Source organism: Mesoplodon densirostris, chromosome 3 (assembly GCF_025265405.1).
Source record: "Mesoplodon densirostris isolate mMesDen1 chromosome 3, mMesDen1 primary haplotype, whole genome shotgun sequence".
Taxonomy (NCBI): Eukaryota; Metazoa; Chordata; class Mammalia; order Artiodactyla; family Ziphiidae; genus Mesoplodon; species Mesoplodon densirostris.
The window spans coordinates 154,303,695-154,329,870 of record NC_082663.1 but is presented as its reverse complement, the minus strand read 5'-3'; the positions used below and the strand labels follow the sequence as shown (position 1 = coordinate 154,329,870).

At 37.8% G+C, this 26,176-nt stretch overlaps 1 protein-coding gene across 2 annotated transcripts in view; it reads left to right on the top strand.

The window, feature by feature from the left end:
* Nucleotides 1-26,176, top strand: part of UIMC1 (ubiquitin interaction motif containing 1) — a 186,533-nt gene that overhangs the window by 61,613 nt on the left and 98,744 nt on the right. For both annotated transcript variants that reach the window (XM_060094860.1, XM_060094861.1), the window contains exon 2: nucleotides 6,689-6,840. In XM_060094860.1, the coding sequence (XP_059950843.1) occupies nucleotides 6,697-6,840 (144 nt within the window). In that variant the 5' untranslated portion in view covers nucleotides 6,689-6,696. The remainder of the gene's footprint in view (nucleotides 1-6,688; nucleotides 6,841-26,176) is intronic.

The following is a 26,176-nucleotide window of genomic DNA, read 5'->3' as shown; positions in this document are numbered from 1 at the left end:
TTCTAATTTCATTCTTTTACATGTAGAGCTGTCCTGTCCAGTTTTCCCAGAACCACTCTGGCTAATTTTTTTTTTTTTTTTTTTTTTTGCGGTATGCGGGCCTCTCACTGTTGTGGCCTCTCCTGTTGCGGAGCACAGGCTCCGGACGCATGGGCTCAGTGGCCATGGCTCACGGGCCCAGCTACTCTGCGGCATGTGGGATCTTCCCAGACCGGGGCACGAACCCGTGTCCCCTGCATTGGCAGGCGGACTCTCAACCACTGCACCACCAGGGAAGCCCACCACCACCATAATCAAGATACAGAACACTTATCTCAGGAGGTACCCTTGTGCCCATTATCAGTCATTTCTCTCTCTCCCCCAGTCTGCCCTGAGGCAATTACTTGTTTGTTTTCTTTTCACTATTGATTATATTAGTCTTTTCTAGAATTTCATATACAGGCATATCTCAGATCTTGTGGTTCCTCACGCTGGTCAAAATGACTATCAAAAAGTCTACAAATAACAAATGCTGGAGAGAGTGTGGAGAAAAGGGAACCCTTTTACACTGTTGGTGGGAATGTAAATTGATGCAGCCACTATGGAAAACAGTTATGGAGGTTCCTTACAAAAGTAAAAGTAGAGATACCATATGATCCAGTAATCCTACTCCTAGGCATATATCCAGAAAAGATGAAAACTCTAATTTGACCTGCTGTATAAAACAAAAAACAAAACCTCTAATTAGAGAAGATACAGACACCCCAATGTTCATAACAGCACTATTTACAGTAGCCAGGATACGGAAACAACCTAGATGCCCATCAATAAATGATTGGTTTAAGAAGATGTGGTGTGTGTGTGTGTGTGTGTGTGTGTGTGTGTGTGTGTGTGTGTAAAATGGAATATTACTCAGCCATGAAAATGAATGAAATAATGCCATTTTCAGCAACATGGATGGCCCTAGAGATTATCATGCTAAGTGAAGTCAGACAGAAAGACAAGTATATAATAATACTTATATGTGGAATCTAAAAAATAATACAAATGAATCTGTATATAAAACAGAAACAGACTCACAGACATAGAAAACAAACTTACGGTTACCAATGGGGAAAGGCAAGGGTGGGGAGGGATAAATTAGGAGTAGGGGATTAACAGATACAAACTACTATACATAAAATGGATAAGCAGCAAGGATTTACTGTATAACACAGGGAACAACAATATTTGGTATCTTATAATAACCTGTAAGGGAAAATAATCTGAAAAAAAAAAAACGGAATCACCTTGCTGTACACCTGGAACCAACACAGTATTGTAAATCATCAGTAAAAAATTTATCTATTAGCTTAATATTTTCTTCTTTTCTGTGTGATTTCTTCTATTTCTTCAAGACTTAAGTCATTAAAAAATATGCATTAAGAATAGAAATTTGTTTGTGTTTAGCTTTGATTCTTATGATAGGGAATGATTTTGTGAATGACTCTGGATTGGAAGTGTTTGGGTGTACCTTTTATTACTATCCTCCCTTAATACTAGGATTGTACAGACTTTTTTTTTTTTTTTTTTGTGGTACGCGGGCCTCTCACTGCTGTGGCCCCTCCCGTTGCGGAGCACAGGCTCCGGATGCGCAGGCTCAGCAGCCGTGGCTCACGGGCCTAGCCGCTCCGTGGCACGTGGGATCTTCCCAGACTGGGGCACAAACCCGTGTCCCCTGCATCGGCAGGCGGACTCTCAACCACTGCACCACCACAGAAGCCCTATTTTATTTTTTTAAAATTGCTTTGCCTTAAAAAAATAATAATAATTTGGTTGCATTGGGTTTTAGTTGCGGCAGGCAGGCTCCTTATTTGTGGCATGCGAACTCTTAGTTGCAGCATGCATGTGGGACCTAGTTCCCTGACCAGGGATCAAACCTGGGCCCCCTGCATTGGGAGCGTGGAGTCATATCCACTATGCCACCAGGGAAGTCCCTAAGGTGGTTCTTTTTTTTTTTAAAATGAATTTATTTATTGGCCGTGTTGGGTCTTTGTTGCTGTGCACGGGCTTTCTGTAGTTGTGGCGAGTGGGGGCTACTCTTCGTTGTGGTGCGTGGGCTTCTCATTGCGGTGGCTTCTCTTGTTGCGGAGCATGGGCTCTAGGCCCGTGGGCTTCAGTAGTTGTGGCACTCAGGCTCAGTAGTTGTGGCACACGGGCTTAGTTGCTCTGTGGCATGTGGGTCTTCCTGGACCAGGGCTCAAACCCGTGTCCCCTGCATTGGCAGGCGGATTCTTAACCACTGCGCCACCAGGAAAGTCCTAAGGTTGTTCTTTATAAATCAGTGACTATTTAAGTCATTAAGTCTCTGCTTTGGTTATAATGTAAAATCATCTGGGGAGGTTTTTTTTTTAATTTAGGTAGAATTCATAGAACGTAAAATCCAACATTTTAGTCATTTTAAAGTGTATAATTAAATAGCTTTTCATACATTCAAAATGTTGTGCAGCTATCACCACTTTCTAATTTTAAACATTTTCATCACCCCAAAAAGAAACCCTATAGTCATTAAGTAGTCACTCTATATTTCTCTTTCCTCCAACTTCTAGCAGTCTTAATCTGCTTTCTGTCTCTGTAGATTTGTCTATTCAGGATGTTTCATATAGACAGAATCATACAATATGTGGCCTTTTGTGTTTGGCTGCTTTCATTTAACATGTTTTCAAGGTTTATCCATGTTGTAGCATGTATCAGTACTTTATTCCTTTTGAAGGCTGACCAATATTCCATTTTATGGATGTCCCACATTTTACGTATCCATTCATCATTTGTATTATTTACATTTTTTGGCTATTATGATTAAGGCTGTTATGAACATTTAAGTACAAGGTTTTTTTTTAATACTTTTTAATTTTCTTGGGTGTTTGTTTACCTGGGAGTAGAATTGCTAAGTGTATTTTAACTTTTGCGGAATTGCCAAGCTATTTTCCACAGCAGCTGCAGAATTTTATATTTTCACTAGTAGTGGATGAAAGTTTTAATTTCTCTGCATCCTTGGGACTTCCTTGGTGGTACAGTGGTTAAGAATCTGCCTGCCAACGCAGGGGACGCAGGTTCGAGCCCTGGTCCGGGAAGATCCCACGTGCCGTGAAGCAACTAAGCCCATGTGCCACAACTACTGAGCCTGTGCTCTAGAGCCTGTGAGCCACAGCTGCTGAGCCCATGTGCCACAACTACTGAAGCCCACATGCCTAGAGCTGGTGCTCCGCAACAAGAGGAGCCACCACAATGAGAAGCCCGTGCACCGCAATGAAGAGTAGCCCCTGCTTGCTGCAACTAGAGAAAGCCCTCACACAGCAACAAAGACCCAACGCAGCCAATAAATAAATAAATAAATAAATGTATAAAAAATTTCTCCACATCCTTGACAACATTTGCTGCTTTCTTAAAATAAAAAACTCCCCACAACTTTGAGATATGATTCACTTCCATATAATCCACCCACTTAAACTATACAATTGAAATTAAAAAACAGAACTGCCATATGATCCAGCAATTTCACTTCTGAGTATTTACCCGAAGAAAACAAAAACACTAATTTGAAAAGATATATGCACACCAGTGTTAATTGCAGCATTATTTACAGTAACCAAGATATGGAAGCAACCTACATGTCTATTGATAGGTTAGTGGATAAAAAAGAAGTCGTACACACACACACACACACAGTGAAATATTACTGAGCCATAAAAAAATGAAATGTTGCCATTTGGAACAGCATAGATAGATTTAGAGGGTATTATACTAAATGAAATAAGTCTGACAGAAAAAGGCAAGTACAGATGTGTGATCTCAATTATATGTGGAATCTAAAAAACAAAACAGACTCATAGATACAGAGAATAAACTGGTGGTTGCCAAAGGGGAGGGGGATTGGAGATGGGGCAAAATGGATGAAAGGGATTGAGGTATAAATCTCTAGTTATAAGATAAATAAGCCACGAGGATGTAATAGCATAAGGAATATGGTCAGTAATATTTTAATAGTTTTGCATGGGGGCAGATGAGCTACTGGACTTATTATGGTGATCATTTCGTAACGTATGCAAATGTCAAATCACTAATATACCTGAAAATAACATAATATTGTACATCAATTATATTTTCAATTAAAAAACATACAGTTGAAAAGTATAGAATTTTAAAACATTTTATTACCTCAAAAAAGAAATCTCTCTGCCCCTTAGTGGTTACTCTTCAACTCTTCCAATCCCCCTGTCCTTGACAACCACTAATCTACTTTCTGTGTTTATAGATTTACTCTTCTGGATGTTTCATATAAATGAAATCATATAATATGTGAGATTTTGTGACTGCCTTCTTTGACTAAACATGTTTTCAAGGTTTATTCATGTTGTAGCCTGTATCAATACTTCATTCCTTTTTTTTTTCCCCACAGTGACTGCACCATTTTACATTCCCATCAGCAATATACTAGGATTCCAATTTCTCCATATCCTCGTCAGCACTTGTTATTTTCCGTTATTTTTTAATAGCAATCATTAGTGGGCTTTGCATTTGCCTGATGACTAATTATGTTGAACACCTTTTCATGTGCTTACTGGTCGTTTATATATCTTCTTTGGAGAAATGTGTGTTCATATTCTTTGCCCATTTTATAGTTGGTTTATTTGCCCTTTTACTGTTGAGTTGCAAGAGTTCTTCATATATTCTGTATACAGTTCCTTTATTACATAGATGCTTTGCAAATATTTTTCTCATTTTTTATTATTTTTTTAAACTTTTCTTAATATTATGGTTTGAAGCACAAAGGTTTTTAATAAGATGAAGCCCAGTTTATCTGTTCTTTCTTTTGTTGCTTATGCTTTTTTAAAAAAATACATTTGTTTATTTTATTTATTTATTTTTGGCTGCGTTGGGTTTTTGTTGCTGCACACAGGCTTTCTCCAGTTGCGGCAAGCGGGGGCTGCTCTTCATTGTGGTGTGTGTGCTTCACTGCGATGGCTTCTCTTTTGCAGAGCATGGGCTCTAGGCATGCAGGCTTCAGTAGTTGTTGCATGTGCACTCAGTAGTTGTGGATCACGGTCTCTAGAGTGCAGGCTCAGTAGTTGTGGCACATGGGCTTAGTTGCTGTGTGGCATGTGGGATCTTCCTGGACCAGGGCTTGAACCCATGTCCCATGCATTGGCAGGTGGATTCTTAACCACTGCGCCACCAGGAAAGTCCCATTGTTGCTTATGCTTTTGATGTCATACTTAACAAACTATTGCCTGTCCAAGATGACAAAGCTTTATGCATATGTTTTGCTTAAGAATTTTATAGGTTTTGCTCTTCCTTTCAGGTCTTTGATCCATTTATTTTGTGCAGTTCTTTATTATGTGAGGTAGAGGTCCAGTTTCATTCTTTTGCATTTGGATATCTGGTTGTCCCAGTACCATTTGTTGAAGAGACTTATACTTTGCCCATTGAATTATCTTGGTACTTTTGTTGAAAGCAATTGATAGCAAACGTGTGGGTGTTTTCTTGACTCTCACATAATGAATAGTTCTTCTATTCCGTTTATCTTTATTTCTATTCTTGTGCCAGTGCCACATGGTCTTGATGATGTAGCTTTGTAGTAAGTTTTGAAATTGAGATGTGTGAGTCCTTCAGCTTTGTTCCTTTTTTTTCAAGATTATTTTGGCTATTCTGGGACCTCTGTTTTTCCATGTGAATTTTAGGATCAACTTGTCTGTGTCTACAAAAAAGCCAATAGGAATTGTATTAGGGATTATGTTGTATCTGTAGAGCAATTTGGGGAATATTGTTTTCTTAACAAGGTCAGGTCTTCCAATTCATGAACATGGGATGTCTTTGCATTTACTTAGATCTTTTATATCTTTCAACAATATTTTAAAGTTTTCAGTTGCAGGTCTTGCACTTTTGTTAAATTTTGTTAAGAATTTTATTATTTTTTTTTAAGAATTTTATTATTTTTGATGCTATTAAGAATGGAATTTAAAATTTTCATTTTTGGATTATTTATTGCTAGTAGATAGCAGTATAATTGATTTTTGTATATTTACCTTGTATCCAGCAATCTTGCTGAACTTGTTCATTAGTTATAACAGTTTTTTAGTGGATTTCTTAGTTCTTTTTTTTAAAATACAAGATCATGCCATCTACAAAAGGCAGTAGTTTTATTTCTTCCTTTGCTATTTGGGTGTCTTTTATTTCTTTTTCTTGCTTAATTGACCTGTCTAGAGCCTCCAGTATAATGTTCAATAGAAATGATGAAAGCAGACATTCTTGTCTTGTTCCTGTCCTAAGCGAAAAGCATTTAGTCTTTCACCTTTAAGTATGATATTAGCAGTGGGTATTTTGAAGATGTCCTTTATTGGGTTGAAGCATTGGTATTAAAAAAAAACTTTTAAGTAAATAATAATATAGTCAAGAGGACCAATTATTTAAGTTAATGTTTAAGGAACTAGGATAAATTATTGTATTTTTCCTATTGAAATATCGCTGAAGAGATGAGGTTTACATATTTATATATGTATTTTTTCCTTTATAGAAAAAATACAAATCTTAATGAGTAGTAGAAGAGTTCAGAAATCCAGTTTTACTTCTGTTAGATGTATATCTTTTTTTTTTTTTTTTACATGACCAAATTACAAATAGCATCTAAAAAACTTATACTTTAAGTAAATTATTTTTCCTTGTATTTCAGACAAAAGGATGCCACGGAGAAAGAAAAAAGTTAAAGAAGTCTCTGAAGCTCAGAACCTGGAGAAGAAAGATATAGAAACTACCAGTTCTGTCAATGTGAAGAAGCGTAGACTTGAGGATGCATTCATTGTGATATCTGATAGTGATGGAGAGGTCAGTATTATGAAGAGTAGAGCTCTAGGTCTCAAACTAGGCCTCCTTATCTGTGACTGGTTTGTTTTGTGAGACTATACCTTAATGACACCATGCAGTTTTTTGATTTTTTTTTTTTTAATTTTAAATTTTTATTTATTTATTTATTTATTTTTGATGTGGACCATTTTAAAGTCTTTATTGAATTTGTTACAATATTGCTTCTGTTTTATGTTTTGGCTTCTTGGCCGGGAGGCATGTGGGATCTTAGCTCCCTGACCAGGGATCAAACCCGCACCCCCTGCATTGGAAGGTGAAGTTTTAACCACTGGACCGTCAGGGAAGTCCTGACCATGCAGTTTTTACTTAGCTTCATTTTGATTTGTAAATGGAATTAAGAATTACTTAATAGAAAGAAATCATACTGTTTGGCTGAGGATGGATCATACATAGTTCCTCAGTTTTATATTAACTGAAGGTGATATTTTAAAACTATTTGAATAAGTTAGATGTGAATCTTAATTTTCATATGTCTGGAAAGTGAGAGAAAGACAATGGAAATGCCTTTTAAGTCTCTAGATATACTCTGTCCAATGTGGTAGCAACTAGCCACCTGTAGCTATTTAAATTTAAATTAATTAAAATTAAATACAAGGAAAAATCAGTTCCTCTCTTGCACTAGTCACCTCTAGTACCTGCTGTGTTAGTGCAGGTATAGAACATTTCTTTCATTGTAGAAAGCTTTGTTGGACAGTGCTGTAATAGATCTTAACATCTTTCCTTTGTTCCCTATTTCCATTTGTTAATTAGAGATTTGTACCTGTCTATAGGTCACATCCAGTAAGGCAGTGAAGTAAGTCATAGTTTTTTCCTCTAAGCTTACCTCTCGCTCTTCTTTATCTTCTATCTCATTTGATGGTAGAACCACTCATTTACCTCAAGTTATAAAGCTCAGAATTATCCCTAACTCTTTCCTCTATCTCATGTTTTATACCTAATCATTCAGCACATCCTTTAGCTTTTTTAATATGATTTTTCTTTTTTTTTTAAATTTAATTTATTTTTATTTTTGGCTGCGTTGGGTCTTTGTTGTGGCATGTGGGATCTTCGTTGTGGCGCTCAGGCTTCTCTCTAATTGTGGCGTGAGGGTTTTCTCTCTCTGATTATGGCGCATGGGCTCCAGAGTGTTGGTCTTTGTAGTTGTGGCTCTCGGGCTCCAGAGCACGTGGACTTTGTAGTTTGAGGCACACGGTTCTCTAGTTGAGGTGTGCGGGCTCAGTAGTTGCCCCGTGGCATGTGGGATCTTAGTTCCCCGACCAGGGATCGAACCTGCATCCCCTGCATTGGGAGGCAGATTCTTTACCACTGGACCACCAGGGGAGTCCCACATCCTTTAGTGTTTAACCTCTTAAATGACACTCACATCTGTCCTTCCTGTTCCATTTTTCATTTCTTTTCTTGATCACTTGTTATTTGAGTTCTTATAGCAGACACTTAACTTGCTTCTCTGCCTTCAGTTTTTTCTCTGTAAATTTCACTTAGCTTACTCCAGCTTTCTTCTAAGAATTTAAATTTTAGATCTTTGTACTTGCTTGCTTAGAAATCCTTGACTCCATAATCCCTACAAAATCAGTTTAGAATTTTAATGTGGTATTCTATCAGAACCTTTACAGTCTGAATAGTCTCATTTATATTCTTATCAGTAGTTTGTTAATTTCCTTGTTCCCTGCAAAGATTATTATGACATTTTTTATTTTTCCCAACTTGATAATCAGAAGTATGTTTTTAATAATAAGCAAGATGGAACACTTTTTTATATATCTGTTGGATATTTGTTTTTTGGGGGGGGAACTTTCTTGTAGTCTGATTTTTAATTAGGATTTTGTCTAATTAGTTCTTTTTTAAAGTATAAAAGTATAAAGAAGAGAACAATCCATTGATGCTACTATTTGGATAACTAAACTTAATATTGACAAGAGTAAAATAGTTATACACATACAGATATATTAAAAAGTTATATACATACCTGTTAAAAAATCAAAACAGAATAAAAACAGTTCAAAAGTGTTTGAAAATAAAACAGTATAGAAAGGTGTAAAATGAGGATGTACATCTGAGTCAGTGTACCTTTAATGAAAGGTAACAGTTTCTTCTGTATTCTTCCAGAAAAAAAAAACTTTATACATAATACCATCAATAAAAACTTTTACAGGAAAAGAATCATGTGACATAATGTTTTGCTTTTTCACTTAATATTACTTGTAGATCTTTCTATAATAGCACATACAGATTTATCTCATTAAATTTTTAAAAATTGTCAAATATATTGTATGTACAGGAGAGTGCATAATATGTAAAGGCATAGTTAAAAAAAAAGAATTTGAACACATATATTCACCGTATTTGAAGCCCTCTTGAGTTAGTGTGGACCCTCCCCAAATGCATCTCTTTCCACACATCCAGAGGTAACTACTATATTTATCTTTCCATTCTTTTCTTTACATTGCTACCACATTTACATGTGTCTCTAAACAGTGTACATTTATATTGAAAAACTGAGTCTCAGTGGTTAGGCACTTCTACCAATGTTTTTCAGCAATCTATCCTTTCTGCAAAGATTTGAAATTTCACCTTTATTGTAAATTAAAATCTTGTCTGTAAATAGGTTAGTTTTTGGATTTTCTATTTTGTTCCATTGATCTATAACATATTTTTGAAATAAATATTCAGTTGATTATCTTATGTTTTTTAGGTAGGCACTTATATCTGCTAATAATGATAATTTTTCTCTTTTCCTTTCTAGTGTTTACAATTAACTTTTTTGCTTGTTTTATTGCATTGACTATAGACTCCACAATAATGTTGATTGATATCAGTGATAGAGTACATCTTTATCTTGATCTTGAATTTAATTGTGGAAGTATTCTGATGTTTTGCTATTTGTTTCATATTTCTGTTCTTTATTATGTTTCAGAAATATTCTTTAACTGCTTATTTACTATTAGTATTTTTAGAAATGTATGTTTAATCAAATTTCATTATTTAGCAAGATGATGATACAGTTTTTCTCCTGTTATCAGTTAATATTATATATTAATAAATTTTTAAATTTTGGAACATCTTCACATTTCTGGAGTGAATCTTACTTGGTCATGATGTATTACATTAACATAATATTGAATTTTCTTTCTCAGTATATCATTTATGAGTTTGCATCTGTATTCCTAGTGGCGTTTGTTTTATGTAATTGTCTTTTTTTGGTATTGTTTTCATCAGATTTTAGGATTAGGTTTATGATTTTGTTTCTGTTTCATAGATAGGTTCGTGTTGTATTTTAGGTTCCACATGTAAGTGATACCATATGGTATTTGTCTTTCTCTTTCTGACTTAATTCACTCAGTATGATAATCTTTAGTTGCATCCATGTTGCTGCAAATGGCATTATTTCGTTCTTTTTTATGGCTGAGTAGCATTCCATTGTATATATGTATCACATCTCCTTTCTCCACTCATCTGTTGATGGACATTTAGGTTGTTTCCATGTCTTGGCTATTGTGAACAGTGCTGCTATGAACATAGGGGTTCATGTATCTTTTTTTTTTTTAATAAATTTATTTTATTTTTGGCTGTGTTGGGTCTTCGTTGCTTCACGTGGGCTTTCCCTAGTTGTGGCAAGCGGGGGCTACTCTTCGTTGCGGTGTGCAGGCCTCTCATTGCGGTGGCTTCTCTTGTTGTGGAGCACGGGCTCTAGGTGCGTGGGCTTTAGTAGTTGTGGCACATGGGCTCAGTAGTTGTGGCTCGTGGGCTCTAGAGCACAGGCTCAGTAGTTGTGGTGTATGGGCTTAGTTGCTCCATGGCATGTGGGATCTTCCGGCCCAGGGACTGAACCCATGTCCCCTGCATTGGCAGGCGGATTCTTAACCACTGTGCCACCAGGGAAGTCCTCACAGGAATTTTGAGAGGAATTAAATGAGGTGATGTATTTAAAGTACCTGACACATAATAAGTGTGCAGTACATAGTAACTGTTTATTAAAAGCTTCTGTTGTATGATATAAGCTGGTAGACGTATTGTAAGAAACACATTTATATAAAAGAGTACAAAAAGTGTGCTGTATCATGAAATCACTTCTTTGATGCCAGTTGGATCATCTGCCTCACTGCCTGAAGAAAGATGCACATAAGGGTCAGTAACCAGTTGGATTCTGTTGGTCCCAAAACAGTCCATGGGGCCAGTTAATGAATTGGTTCTACAGTTGATCCTTGAACAACACAGGTTTGAGCTGCATGAGTCTACTTATACATGGATGTTTTTCAATAGTAAATATTACTGTATTACATGATCTGTGGTTGGTTGAACCTGCAGATGCAGAACTGCAGTTACGGAGGATTTGCAGATATGGAGGAACCGTGTATATATAGGGTGCCGCCTGTAAGTTATACACAGATTTTTGACTCTGCGGAGGGTCGGTACCCATAACCCTCTCGTTGTTCAGGGTCTAACTGTATTTATTCTTATCTTCTTCAATCTTCAATTCCCCATTTTCAGGATTCTCTGTTGTAAATTTGAAGTATTTCAGTTGGGTAAGTTTTAGCTTTCCTGGAAATGGAAAGATAAATTCCTGTCTGCCATTTTTTCTCCATCTTTTAGAGAATAGTTTTTTGAATCTCATAGCATTTGTTTTGTTAGTATCTGTTCAACCCTTTATGAAAGAGAGCTTAGGCATCACTATGTGCTCTAAAAGTAAAACCATCTGAGAGTTTTGATCAGGAATGGGTATTGGATTTTGTCAGATGTTTTTTCTTTTTTTTTTTTAACATCTTTATTGGAGTATAATTGCTTTACAATGGTGTGTTAGTTTCTGCTTTATAACAGAGTGATTCAGCTATACATATACATATATCCCCATATCCCCTCCCTCTTGCGTCTCCCTCCCACCCTCCCTATCCCACCCCTCTAGGTGGTCACAAAGCACCAAGCTGATCTCCCTGTGCTATGCGGCTGCTTTCCACTAGCTATTTTACATTTGGTACTGTATATATGTCCATGGCACTCTCTCACTTCGTCCAAGCTTACCCTTCCCCCTCTCTGTGTCCTCAAGTCCATTCTCTACGTCTGCGTCTTTATTCCTGTCCTGCCCCTAGGTTCTTCAGAACCATTTTTTTATATTCCATATATATGTGTTAGCATACAGTATTTATTTTTCAAATGTTTTTTCTTAGCGTATGACATGAAGTTATAATTTTTCAGTCTGGCAGAGTGGTGAATTACATTGATCTTTGAATATTAAATCAATCCAGCATTCTTGGGATAAACTTCCCTTGCTCCTGATGTTGGATTTGATTTGCTAAAATTTCATTTAGGATTTTTGCACGTATCTTTATGAGGGTTATTGGTTTGTAGTTTTCTTATAATGTCTTTATCTGGTTTTGATGTCAGGGTAATTTTGGCTTTATAGAATGAGTTAGGAAATGTATCCTCTTCAGTTTTTTAGAAGAGTTTATATTATTTCTAACTTAAATGTTTGATAGAATTTGCCAGTAAAATCATCTGGGCTTGAAGTTTTGTTTGTGGAAAGGATTTTAACTACAATTTCAACTTCATTAATACATATAATGCTAATAAAGTTATCTCTTTTCTTGAGTAAGCTTTGATTGTATATTTCAAGGAATTTGTCCATTTCAACTACATTGTTGAATTTCTTGTTATAAATAGTTGTTTATAATATTTCGTTGTTATACCTTTTGAAATCTGTAGAATGTATGGTGATAACACCTCTCTTATTCCTGATACAGCTCTTTCTTCTTCATCTTGATCGGCCTGGTTTATCACTTTTGCCTTCACTGATTTTCTGTTTAATTTTTCTGTTTTCAGTTTAATTGATTTCTACTTTGATCTTTATTTCCTTTCTTCTGCTTATTTTATTTTTATTATTTATTTATAAAAATATTTGTTTATTTTGGCTGCACCGGGTCTTAGTTGCAGCATGTGGGATCTTTAGTTGCAGCATGCATGCGGGATCTAGTTCCCCGACCAGGGATCAAACCCGGGCCCCCTGCAGTGGGAGCGCAGAGTCTTACCCACTGGACCACCAGGGAAGTCCCTCTTCTGCTTAGTTTAGTTTTCTCTTTTGATTCTACTTTCTTAAATGGAAGCTAAGGTCAAGCTAAGCAAGAGACCTTCTTTTCTATTGTACGTGTTTAATGGTGTAATTTTCGCTTAAGAACTACTAAAGCATCCCACAAATTCTTTACATGTTGTGTTTTCATTTTCATTTAATTCAAAATACTTTCTAATTTCCCTTTGATTTCTTCTTTGATCCATAGGTTATTTAGAGGTGCAACATTCCAAGTTTTTAAATACTTGGAAATTTTTCTAGGTTTTTCTGTTATTTCTGATTTAATTACATTGGTCATATATACTTTGTACATTTGAATCCTTTTTAAATTGATTGAAACTTGTTTTATGACCTAGAATATCATTTATCTTGGTAAATATTCTGTGTGTACTTGAGAAGAATGTGTATTTTGGGTGATGTTTTCTATAAATGTCAATCTGGTCAAGTTGGTTGATAATGTTGTCAGATTTACTATATCCTTATTGTTTTTCTGCAAATATTCTACAAATATTTTGAGGGAAGTATTATAGCCTTAGACTATAATTGTGGATTTGCCTATTTCTCTTTTCAGTTCTGTCAATTTTTGTTTCATGTATTTTGAAGTTTTGTTATTAGGTGTGTGAACATTTAGGATTTTTCTCTCTTCTTGATTGAGCCCGTTATTGTTATGAAATAACCTTTTTTTAATCACTGGTGATAATCTTTGCTCTGATATTTACTTCTTATGACAGTAATATAGCTACTCCAGTTTTCTTTTCTTTTCTTTCTTTCTTTCTTTTTTTTTTTAGCTGCGCTATGCAACTTGCGAGATTTTGCTTCCCCGATCAGGGATTGAATCTGTGTCCTCAGCAGTGGAAGCATGGAGTCCTAACCACTGGACTGCTGGGGAGTTCCCTTCTTTTTTTTTTTTTGAGGTACGCGGGCCTCTCACTGTTGTGGCCTCTCCCGTTGCGGAGCACGGGCTCCGGACGCGCAGTCTCAGCGGCCATGGCTCACGGGCCCAGCTGCTCCGCGGCATGTGGATCTTCCCGGACCGGGGCACGAACCCATGTCCCCTGCATCGGCAGGCGGACTCTCAACCACTGCGCCACCAGGGAAGTCCCCCTTCTTTTTATTGATAGGGGAATTTTTTTTTTTTGGCCGTGCCATGCGGCATGCAGGATCTTAGTTCCCTGACCGGGGATCGAACCCATGGCCCCTGCAGTCGAAGCACGGAGTCTTAACCACTGGACTGCTAGGGAAGTCCCCATAGGACAATTCTTTAATAAAAACAAGTTTACATGTTAACATTTATGGCTTAGCTGGAATAAATCTGTCCAAATTAAAATTTTATTAAGGACCAAACATAGAATGACTGGTTTTTGTATAAAGTAATGGAATCCCCTCAAAACAATGGGTCTACTTCCATTTTAAGACCTCTGAAAAGCAAAATATCTAGTTATTAAAATAACTAAAACTTTTCACCTGTAGATGAAAATAGTTATCCATGAGGTTAAAGCATACAATGCATGTCACATGCAAATACCCTTTTTCTGGAACTTACAAACTGCGGGCCTGAAATTATAATTAAGCCATTTCCCCACATTTATTTAGTTTCAAAACATGAGAAGTATCCTTTAACTATAGAAAATTACCAAATGACCTAATGTTCAAAATAATATTTTAGAAATGCTGTCTTGTGTTAACACTGGTTCATCCTGATATATAGTCCATATATGTTAATATTACAGACTATTAAATACTAGTCACTCTTTTACTTTTTCTGCTGCCTAGAAGAAATAAATATTTCCATTCTTTGCAGTTCTGTCACATATATAATATAGGAATGAGAATAAAATTCCCTTCTAATATAGCCATGTTTTCAACTAGCTTAGTTTCTTTATATGGTATTTACCTAGATTTACTGTACAGGCATCATGGTTTGATTTTTTCCAGTTTAAAAAATATTACTTCAGTGACTTCCTTAATGAGTGTTCCTTAAAAAAAAAAAACCTTCAAAACTTGAGACATTTCTCAGAAATAAACTTTTATCATTTAGTTTTGAATTTTGCCCATTAGTGCTTACATAGGATCTTAGATGGTTGACTTCCAAGAAGGTTAATAACCCTAAAGCCAGATTCATTCCTATAGTCCATTCTGCCCAGTGAATGAAAGTCATGTGATTTTACAGAACTCCCCAAGTTGAAATTGTCTTCAGAAATAAAACTTTTGTATTTTGTAGGATTGTCACTTCAACTTTAGTTGGTTATCTGGTTGTGATACAAAAAGGCATACAAACTACACATTGTTACAGAGAAGCAGTATAATGTAACACAATGTAGGAGATTAAGATGAACTTTTGATAAAAGATAGAGAATCATTACTTATATAGAAGCAACATTTTATGTGTCAAAATTCTTCAGTTTCTGTAAAACCTATAATTTATGAAAAGACAGTCTCTAAATCCAAGATTCTTAAAAACTATGCACAGGGACTTCCCTGGTGGCGCAGTGGTTAAAACTCCATGCTCCCAATTCATGGGGCTCGGGTTCGATCCCTGGTCAGGGAACTAGATCCCACATGCATGCTGCAACTAAGAGTTCGCATGCCACAACTAAGGAGAGCTGAGCTGCAACTAAGGAGCCTGCCAGTCGCAATTAAGGAGCACATGTGCTGCAACTAAGGAGCCGGTGAGCTGCAACCAAGACCCAGTGCAACCAAATGAATAAAATAAATATTAAAAAAAAAAGCTATGCACAAAAACCATAGTATTTGGGAAAAATGTTTATACAAGTAGTTTTAAAAGTGTAACTTTTGCTACTTTTGCTACTATGAATTACACGTTAACTAATTGAAAATATTCCATAACAGTAATTCTGGAAAAACAATTTATCATTTTCTAAATGGATTTTCCCCACATTTACTGTATGACGTAGCTGTTAATACTGCACAAGTACAATTAACAATAATGTTTAATTACTTTTAATGTTTAAGCAAAGTCAAGGGATTTTTCTCCCTTAAAATAAGTTTTAAACATCAAAACCTATGCCTATAAAATTTAAAACTTTCAACATTCCCAACATTTTGAATGAAAACTATTATAAACCATTATAAACTTCTCAAATGTTCCTTATATTATAGGTGTGTCAACTTCGTTATCTAGTGTAGAATCCTTCAAAGGTTTCTCTGTCTCTTCACTGGATGACTTTTTCTAAGTGTAGCTCATGCGTTTGTTTCCTTTGCTGTTATTTCCATTATGCTGTGGCCATCAAGCTTTCTTTTGACTTGTTTTACCGTAGTATTTCTGTTTTCATCCTCTTGTTTTGAATCTTTTCATATCTTTACATTTAAATGTAATTAAAATTTTTCTTTTAAATTACATTTAAATTTAATTTAAGGCTCTCATTTAAATGTAAAAGAAATGTGAATTTCTTGTAGGCAGCACATATAGTTGAGTATTACCATTCTGACAGTCTCTGTCTTTAATTTGGGTATTTAGACCATTCAAGTTTTATGTGATTATTGATATAGTTAGATTTGAATATATTGTCTTGATGTTTGTTTTTAATTTGTGCCATCTTTATGTCCTTTTTTGATTTTGGGGGGCACCTTTTTTGGATCACTCAAGTTTTTTTTGTTGTTTAAAAATTTTTTTTATTGAAGTGTAGTTGGTTTACAATGTTGCATTAGTTTCCGGTGTACAGCAAAGTGATTCATATATGTATATATATATTCTTTTTCAGATCCTTTTCCATTATAGGTTATTACAAGATATTGAATATAGTTTCCTGTGCTATACAGTAGGACCTTGTTGTTTATCTGTTTTTTATATAATAGTGTGTAACTGTTAACACCCAGCTCCTAATTTATCTCTCCCCACCCTTTTTCCCTTTGGTAGCCGTAACTTTGTTTTCTGTGTCTGTGAGTCTGTTTGTTTTATTTATTTTATTTTATTTTATTTATTTATTTATTTTTTTTGCGGTACGCGGGCCTCTCACTGTTGTGGCCTCTCCCGTTGCGGAGCACAGGCTCCGGACGTGCACGCTCAGCGGCCATGGCTCACGGGCCTAGCCGCTCCGCGGCAAGTGGGATCTTCCTGGACCAGGGCACAAACCCGTGTCCCCTGCATCGGCAGGTGGACTCTGAACCACTGCGCCACCAGGGAAGCCCTATTTTATTTTTTTATTGAAGTATAGTTGATATACAGTGTTGTGTTAGTTTCTGGTATACAGCAAAGTGATTCATTTATATACATACGTATTCTTTCTCATATTCTTTTCCATTATGGTTTATTACAGGATACTCAGTATAGATCCCTGTACTATACAATAGGATCTTGTTGTTTATCCATTCTGTATATAATAGTTTGCATCTGCTAGTCCCAAACTCCCAATCCAACCCTCCTCTATCCCCCACCCTGGCAATCACAAGTCTGTTTCTGTTTCGTAGATAAGTTCATTTGTGTCATATGTGAGATGACACATATAAGTGATATCATATGGTATTTGTCTTCCCTCTTTTTTTTTTTTTTTTTTTGCAGTACGCGGGCCTCTCACTGTTGTGGCCTCTCCCACTGCGGAGCACAGGCTCCGGGCGCGCAGGCTCAGTGGCCATGGCTCACGGGCCCAGCCGCTGTGCGGCATGTGGGATCTTCCCGGACCGGGGCACGAACCCGTGTCCCCTGCATCGGCAGGAGGACTCTAAACCACCGCGCCACCAGAGAAGCCCCCCTCTTTTTTTAAAATATTTATTTTATTCTTGGCTGCGTCAGGTCTTAGTTGCAGCACTCGGGGTCTTCGTTGTGGCATGCAGGATCTTTCATTGTGGCGTGCAGGCTTCTCTCTAGTTGTGGCATGTGGGCTCAGTAGTTGCAGCGCGGGGGCTGCAGAGTGCGTGGGCTCTGTAGTTGCAGAACACGGGCTTTCTAGTTGTGGCTCACATGCTCAGTGGTTGTGGCGTGCAGGCTTAGTTGCCCTGCGGCATGTGGGATCTTAGTTCCCTGACCAGGGATCTAACTCGCATTCCCTGCATTGGAAGGCAGATTCTTTTTTTTTTTTTTTTTAATATTTATTTATTTTTCGCTGCGTTGGGTCTTAGTTGTGGTGTGGCATGTGGGCTCTCTAGTTGTGGCACACGGGCTTAGTTGCCCCACGGCATGTGGGATCTTAGTTCCCTGACCAGCGATTGAACCTGCATCCCATGCATTGGAAGGCGTATTCTTAACCACTGGACCACCAGGGAAATCCCTTTTTCTTTCTGACTTACTTCACTTAAGTATGATAATCTCTAGGTCCATCCATGTAGCTGCAAATGGCATTATTTCACTTTTTTATGGCTGAGTAATATTTCATTGTATATATATATACCACAGCTTCTTTAACCATTCATCTGTCGATGGGTATTTAGGTTGCCCTCATGTCTTGGCTGTTGTAGATAGTGCTGCTATGAACATTGGGGTGCATGTATCTTTTCAAATTATAGTTTTGTCTGGATATATGCCCAGGAGTGGGATTGCTGGATCATATGGCAACTCTATTTTTAGTTTTTTGGGGAACTTCCATGCTGTTCTCCGTAGTGGCTGCACCAATTTACGTTCCCACTGACAGTGTAGGAGGGTTCCTTTTTCTTTACACTCTCTCCAGCATTTATTTGTAGACTTTTTGATGATGGCCATTTTGACTGGTGTGTCTGTTTAGGTACTCTGCCCACTTTTCGTCAATCAAGTATTTTTTATAATCTCTCTCTCTCTCTCTCTCTCTCTCTCTCTCTCTCTCTCTCTCTCTTTTTGCTGTGCCACGCAGCTTGTGGAATCCTAGTTCCCCGACCAGGGATTGAACCCAGGCCACGGCAGTGAAAGCACCATGTCCTAACCACTGGACTGCCAGGGAATTCCCTATGATCCCATTTTATCTCCGTTTTTGACTTGCTGGTTATAATGCTTTTTTATTTTAGTGGTTATTTTTAGCATGCATATTTAGCCTATCACAGTCTACCTTCAAGTGATGCCATACCACTTCGTGTATAATATATAATCATCTTAAAATAGTTTACTGTTATTATCCTCCCCCAACTTTGTTACTGTTGTCATTCATTTTACTTGTACATGTATTGTAAACCCCATAATACATTATTATCATTTTGTTAAATAGTTATTGTTTGAAGATAAAGAGAAACAGTCATGTAGTGATTCATGTAGTTTCCATTTTTAGTGCTTTTCATTTCTTTGTGTAACTCTATTTACAGCTGGTGCCATGTTTTTCTTATGCCATAGACTAGGTAGCTTAAACATGTAAATTTACATCCTAACAGTTCTGGAGACGTCCAAGATCAAAGTGCCAGAAGGGTCAGTGTCTGGTAAGAACTCTCTCCTTGAGTTTCAGATGGCTACTTTCTCACCATGTACTCATATGGCTTTTCTTTTCTGCATGTACTGGGAGAAAGACAGCAAGCTCTCTGGTGTTTCTTCTTTTAAGGGCATTAATTCCATCATGAGGGTCCCACCTTAATGACTTCATCTAATCATAATTACCTCCCAAAGGAGGCAACTCTAAATACCATCACATTAGGGGTTAGGGCTTGAACATATGAATTAAACAGAGGGAGGCCCACAATCCAGTCCTGCTGCCTGAAGGACTTTGTTTTTTGTTTGTGGGTCTGCTGGCAATTAATTGTTTCCGTGTTAGTATATCTGAAAAGTCTCTGTTTTGTCTTTTTTTTTCAATAAAGTTTTTAGTTTGGAATAATTTAGATTTGTTAAAATGTTGGAAAGATAGTACACAGGTTTCTTTATACCATTCACTCACTTTCTTCTAATGTTAACATCTTTTTAACATAACCATGGTGCATTTTTCAGAACTAAGACATTAACACTATTGCATTAACTAAACTCTAGACTTCATTCAGATTCACCAGATTTTCCACTACTAACCTATTTCTGTTCCAGAATCTAATCCAGGATATCATATTACATTTAGTAGCCTTCATTTTTTTTTTTTTTTACTTTTAAATTTTAATTTATTTTTATTGAAGTATACTTGATTTACAGTATCGTGTTAGTTTCAGGGGTACAGCAGAGTGATTCAGTTATATGTATTCAGTTAGATATATATATATATATATATATATTCTATATATATTCCTTTTCAGATTTTTTTCCCTTGTAGTTTATTACAAAATATAGTTCCCTGTGCTATATAGTAGGTCCTTGTTGGTTATCTATTTTGTATATAGTAATGTGTATATGTTAATCCCAACCTTCTAATTTATCCCTCTCCCCAGCCCCTTTTCCCCTTTTGTAACCATAAATTTGTTTTCTGTGTCTGTGAGTCTCAGCCTTCATTTTTGAAAGATTTTGCTGGTAGGTTAAAGAATTTTAGGGAAGTTAACTTTCTTCTTTCAGTATTTTAAAAGATTTTGCTCCCCTGTCTCTTGCTTATATTGTTTCCAAGAAATCTGGTATAATCTTTATTTTTTCTCTGTGTTCATCTTTTTCCTCTGGCTTTAAGATTTTTCCTTTATTACTGTTTTTTGTGTTTGTTTTTCTTTTGGCTGCTCCATGCGGTTCCAGAGATTGAACCCATGCCCTCTGCAGTGGAAGTGGGGAGTCTTACTACCAGGAAAGTCCCTGTCACACCGGTTTTTAACAGTTGATTATGATATGCTTTTTAATTTATTATTTATTTATTTTTCTATTCTTTTATACATATTCTGACTAGAAATTGTGTGAGGTATGACAACTCTGTCAGAGTGACTTGCCTTTTCACTCTTTAAAAAATTTTAATGTTTATTTATTTCTTTATTTTTGGCTGTGTCTTAGTTGCAGCATGTGGGATCTTTCATTGCGTGCAGTCTTCAGAGTGTGGGGGCTCTGTAGTTGTGGCTTGTGGGCTTAGTTGCCCCACAGCATGTGGGATCTTAGTTTCCCAACCAGGGATTGAACCTGTGTCCCCTGCATTGGAGGGCAGATTCTTTTTTTTTTTTTTTTTTTTTTTTGCGGTACGCGGACCTCTCACTGCTGTGGCCTCTCCCGTTGCGGAGCACAGGCTCTGGGCGCGCAGGCTCAGTGGCCATGGCTCACGGGCCCAGCTTTTCTGCGGCATGTGGGATCCTCCCGGACCTGGGCACGAGCCCGTGTCCCCTGCATCGGCGGGCGGACTCTCAACCACTGCGCCACCAGGGAAGCCGTGGAGGGCAGATTCTTAACCACTGGATCACCAGGGAAGTCACACTATGCTCTTTTAAAAAGGTGTTTCTTGTACCTGTGGGTTTTAGAACTTATTGGATCTGTGGATTTATAGTTTTCATCCAGTTTGGAATATTCTCAGTCATTATTTCTTCAAATGTGTTTTTGTTCCTTGCCCTGTACAAGGACTGTAGTTACCTGTGTATTAGGTCACTTGAAATAGTCCCACAGTTCACTGATATTCTTGTCATTTTTGTGAATGTCATATGAGTCACATTTCAAATGCTCAGTAGGCACTAGTGGCTACCATGTTTGATCCTGCTGATATAGAACATTTCTGTCATGGCATTGGCCAGTACTGCTTCTTTAAGAGATAACCAGGACTGGGGACTTCCCTGGTGGCACAGTGGTTAAGAATCCACCTGCCAGTGTACGGGACACGGGTTCGAGCCCTGATCTGGGAAGATCCCACATGCCGCGGAGCAACTAAGCCCGTGTGCCACAACTACTGCACCCTCGCGCCACAACTACTAAAGCCCACACACCTAGAGCCCATGTTCCACAACAAGAGAAGCCACTGCAGTGAGAAGCCCACGCACCGCAGCAAAGAGTAGCCCCACTTGCCACAACTAGAGAAAGCCTGTGCACAGCAACGAAGACCCAACGCAGCCAAAAATAAATAAATAAATAAATAAAATAAAATTACTTCAATCAATCAATCTCTCATTAAAAAAAAAAATGTACAGAAAGAAAAAAGAGGGCTTCCCTGGTGGCGCAGTGGTTGAGAGTGCGCCTGCCGATGGAGGGGACACGGGTTCGTGCCCTGGTCCGGGAGGATCCCACATGCTGCGGAGCGGCTGGGCCCATGAGCTATGGCCACGGGGCCTGCGCGTCTGGAGCCTGTGCTCTGCAACGGGGAGAGGCCACAAAAGTGAGAGGCCCGCGTACCGCCAAAAAAACAAAAAAGAAAAAAAAGATAACCTGGACTAATCCTATCTTGCCTTAAATCTGCTTACCTTGGACACCCCCAAGAAATTCAAGCTTCCCATAGCTTCTCTTATCACCTAGATTCTCATCCCACGACTCTAATCGGTCATCTGGGGGCACTTTTCTAATATGACTCAGTCTACCACTCCTGGTCTCAAAATGGCTCTGCCCTCTGGAATTAGGGTCAGTGATCAAAAAAGTCCTCGATATTCTTTTTTTTTTTTTTTGCTGTACGCGGGCCTCTCACTGTTGTGGCCTCTCCCGTTGCGGAGCACAGGCTCCGGAGGCACAGGCTCAGTGGCCATGGCTCACGGGCCTAGCCACTCCAGGGCATGTGGGATCTTCCTAGACCGGGGCACGAACCCGTGTCCCCTGCATCGGCAGGCGGACTCTCAACCACTGCGCCACCAGGGAAGCCCGTCCTTGATATTCTTAACCCTCTCTGTGGAAGTTCTCTTCATCTTCTTGCTCGAACTGAAAGGTGGCTGTCCTCTGAGCGTACTGCTTCTCCTTGTACCTTCTCAGGTACTGGCTATTTCTTCTTCCTTACAACACAATACCACTGACCTGGAGGTGGGGTAAATATCCTCTTACTCCTCGTTGTTGCTTCCAGACTACTGGAAAACCTGGTTTGAAGCACAAACCATTCTGCTACGCCTGCTACTCACCTTGAAGAAGCCATCTACTATCCTCCTGGTCACCCACCCGACTCCCCTTTCCTGGCCATTCGTTGAAAATTTTAACATATCACTTGCTGTCTTTCTTTTTGCCAGTCTTGCCATCATTCTTGGTGATTTCAATATGTACATATTAGACTGAAGAATATGAAAGTTGCAGTTTCTGTAGTTCAACCTAAGCTGTGATTCATTCAATATCTGTCCTCTCACTTCCTTTACCTTTTTGCTATCAGCTCCCATGGATCATACCATCTCAGCCTTTCTCAAGTGGTATTTCTGAGAGAGAAGTAAGCCTAATGTCCTCAGGCATCCATTGTATATTAACCTCTGTCCTCTGCATCTAGAATAGTACCAACCAGTTATGTACCATCCTTGGGACAAGTAAGGAAAACATTCGGTTCATTTTCTGTGTTCTGTAGTTCCAGTGAGGAACCCTGACTGAGCCTGTCAGTAATAATCATGCCACTTCCAAGATCACCACCACCTATCTTTTCCACCTCACTCCTTCTAATACCCTAACTCCAAGAATCCTTCAGTCCCACTAGGACGTCTAATTCCAGGCTATCACCTTCTCATTGTCCATCATCCTGTCATGTCCTCACTTTCCTTCTTACCTAAGCTAGGTCTCATGGTTATACTAACTATTCACTTGAATATTCTTTCAACTTCTTTCTTTTAAAAAAATTTTTTTTTAACTGAAGTATAGTTGATTTACAGTATTGTGTAAATTTCAGGTGTATAGCACAGCAATTCAGTTATAGGTTATTACAAAATATGGAGAATAGTCCCCTGTGCTATACAGTAGTAGGTCCTTGTTGGTTTTATATTTTATGCATAGTATTGTGTATATGTTAATCCCAGGCTCCTAATTTATCCCTCCTCCACCCACCTTTCCCTTTTGGTAACTGTAAGTTTGTTTTCTGGGTTTGTGAGCCTCTTTCTGTTTTGGAAATAAGTTTACTTGTGTCTGTTTTGTTTTTTTTTTTTTTTAGATGGCACATATAAGCAATATCGTATGGTATCATATGATGTCTTTGGCTTATTTCACTTAGTATGATAATCTCTAGGGCCATCTATGTTGCTGAAAATGGCATTGTTTCATTCTTTTTTATGGCTGAGTAATATTCCATTGTGTGTGTGTGTGTGTGTGTGTGTGTATACCACATCTCTTTATCCATTCATCTGTCGATGGACATTTAGTTTGCTTTCATGTCTTGGCTATTGTAAATAGTGCTGCAGTGAACATTTTGGTGCATGAATCTTTTAGAACTTATGGTTTTCTCCGGATATATGTCTAGGAGTGGAATTGCAGGATCATATGGTAGCTCTAATTTTAGTTTCTTAAGGAAGCTCCAAACTGTTCTCCATAGTGGCTCTACCAATTTACATTCTCACCAGCAGTGTAGGAGGGTTCCTTTTTCTCTACACACTTTCTAGCATTTATTTGTAGACTTTTTGATGATGGCCATTTTGACTGGTGTGAGTTGATACCTCACTGTCCTTTTTTTTTTTTTTTTTTTTTTTTTGATTTATTTGGCTGCATTGGGCCTTATTGTGGCACGCGGGATCTTTGTTGTGGCATGAAAGATCTTTCTTTGCAGCACACAGGCTTCTGTCTAGTTGTGGTGCACAGGCTCCAGAGCACGCAGGCTCAGTAGTTGTGGCACAAGGGCTCTCTGGTTGTGACGTGGGCTGTAGAGCACTGGGCTCAGTAGTAGTTGCAGTGTGTGGGCTTAAGTTGCCCCGTGGCATGTGGGATCTTGTTTCCCTGACCAGAGATCGAACCTGGATCTCCTGCATTTCAAGGCAGATTCTTAACCACTGGACCACCAGGGAAGTCCACTCATTGTACTTTTGATTTACATTTCTCTAATAATTAGTGATGGTGACCATCTTTTCATCTGCCTTTTGGCCATCTGTATGTCTTCTTTGGAGAAATGCCTATTTAGGTCTTCTGCTCGTTTTTTGATTGGGTTGTTTGTTTTTTTGATATTGAGCTATATGAGCTGTTTGTATATTTTGGAAATTAATCTCTTGTTGGTTGCATTGTTTGCAAATGTTTTCTCCCTTTCTGTAGGTTGTCTTTTCATTTTGTTATAGTTTCCTTTGCTGTGCAAAAGCTTTTAAGTTTAATTAAGTCCCATTTGTTTATTTTTATTTTCATTACTCAAGGAGGTGGATCCAGAAAGATATTGCTGCAATTTATGTTAAAGAGCATCTTGCCTATGTTTTACTCTAGGAGTTTTATCGTATCTGGTCCTATGTTTAGGTTTTTATTCCATTTTGAGTTTATTTTTATGTATGGTGTTAGAGAATGGTCTAATTTCATTCTTTTACATGTAGCTGTCCAGTTTTCCCAGCATCACTTATTGAAGAGACTGTCTTTTCTCTATTGTATATCCTTGCCTCCTTTGTCATAGATTAATTGACCATAGGTGAGTGGGTTTATTTCTGGGCTTTCTATCCTGTTCTATTGATCTATATTTCTGTTTCTGTGCTAGAACCATTCTGTTTTGATGACTGTAGCTTTGTAGTATAGTCTGAAGTCAGGGAGCCTGATTTCTCCAGCTTCGTTCTTCTTTCTCAACATTGCTTTGGGTCTTTTGTGTTTCCATACAAATTTGAAAGTTTTTTGTTCTAGTTCTGTGAAAAGTGCCATTGGTAGTTTGATAGGGATTGCATTGAACCTGTAGATTGACTTGGGTAGTATGGTCATTTTGACAATATTGATTCTTCCAATCCAACAACATGGTATATCTTTCCATCTGTTTGTGTCTTACTTGGTTTCTTTCATCAGTGTCTTACAGTTTTCAGAGTACAGGTCTTTTGCCTCCTTAGGTAGGTTTATTCCTAGGTATTTTATTCTTTTTGATGTGATGGTAAATGGGATTGTTTCCATAATTTCTCTTTATGATCTTTTGTTGTTAGTGTATAGAAATGCAACAGATTTCTGTGTATTAATTTTGTATGTTGCAACTTTACCAAATTCGTTGATGAGCTCTAGTAGTTTTCTGTTAGTGTCTTTAGGATTTGCTATGTGTAGCATCATGTCACCTGCAAAGAGTGACAATTTTACTTCCTCTTTTCCAAATTGGGTCCCTTTAATTTCTTGTTCTTCTCTGATTGCTTGGGTCCCTTTTATTTCTTGTTCTTCTCTGATTGCTGTGGCTAGGACTTCCAAAACTATGTTGAATAAAAAGTAGCGAGAGTGGACACCCTTGTCTTTTTCCTGATCTTAGAGGAAATGCTTTCAGTTTTTCACTATTGAATATGATATTAGCATGGGTTTGTCATATGTGGCCTTTTTTATGTTGAGGTAGATTCCCCCTATGCCCACTTTCTGGAGAGTTTTTATCATAAATGGATGTTGTATTTTACCAGAAGCTTTTTCTGCATCTATTGAGATGATCATAT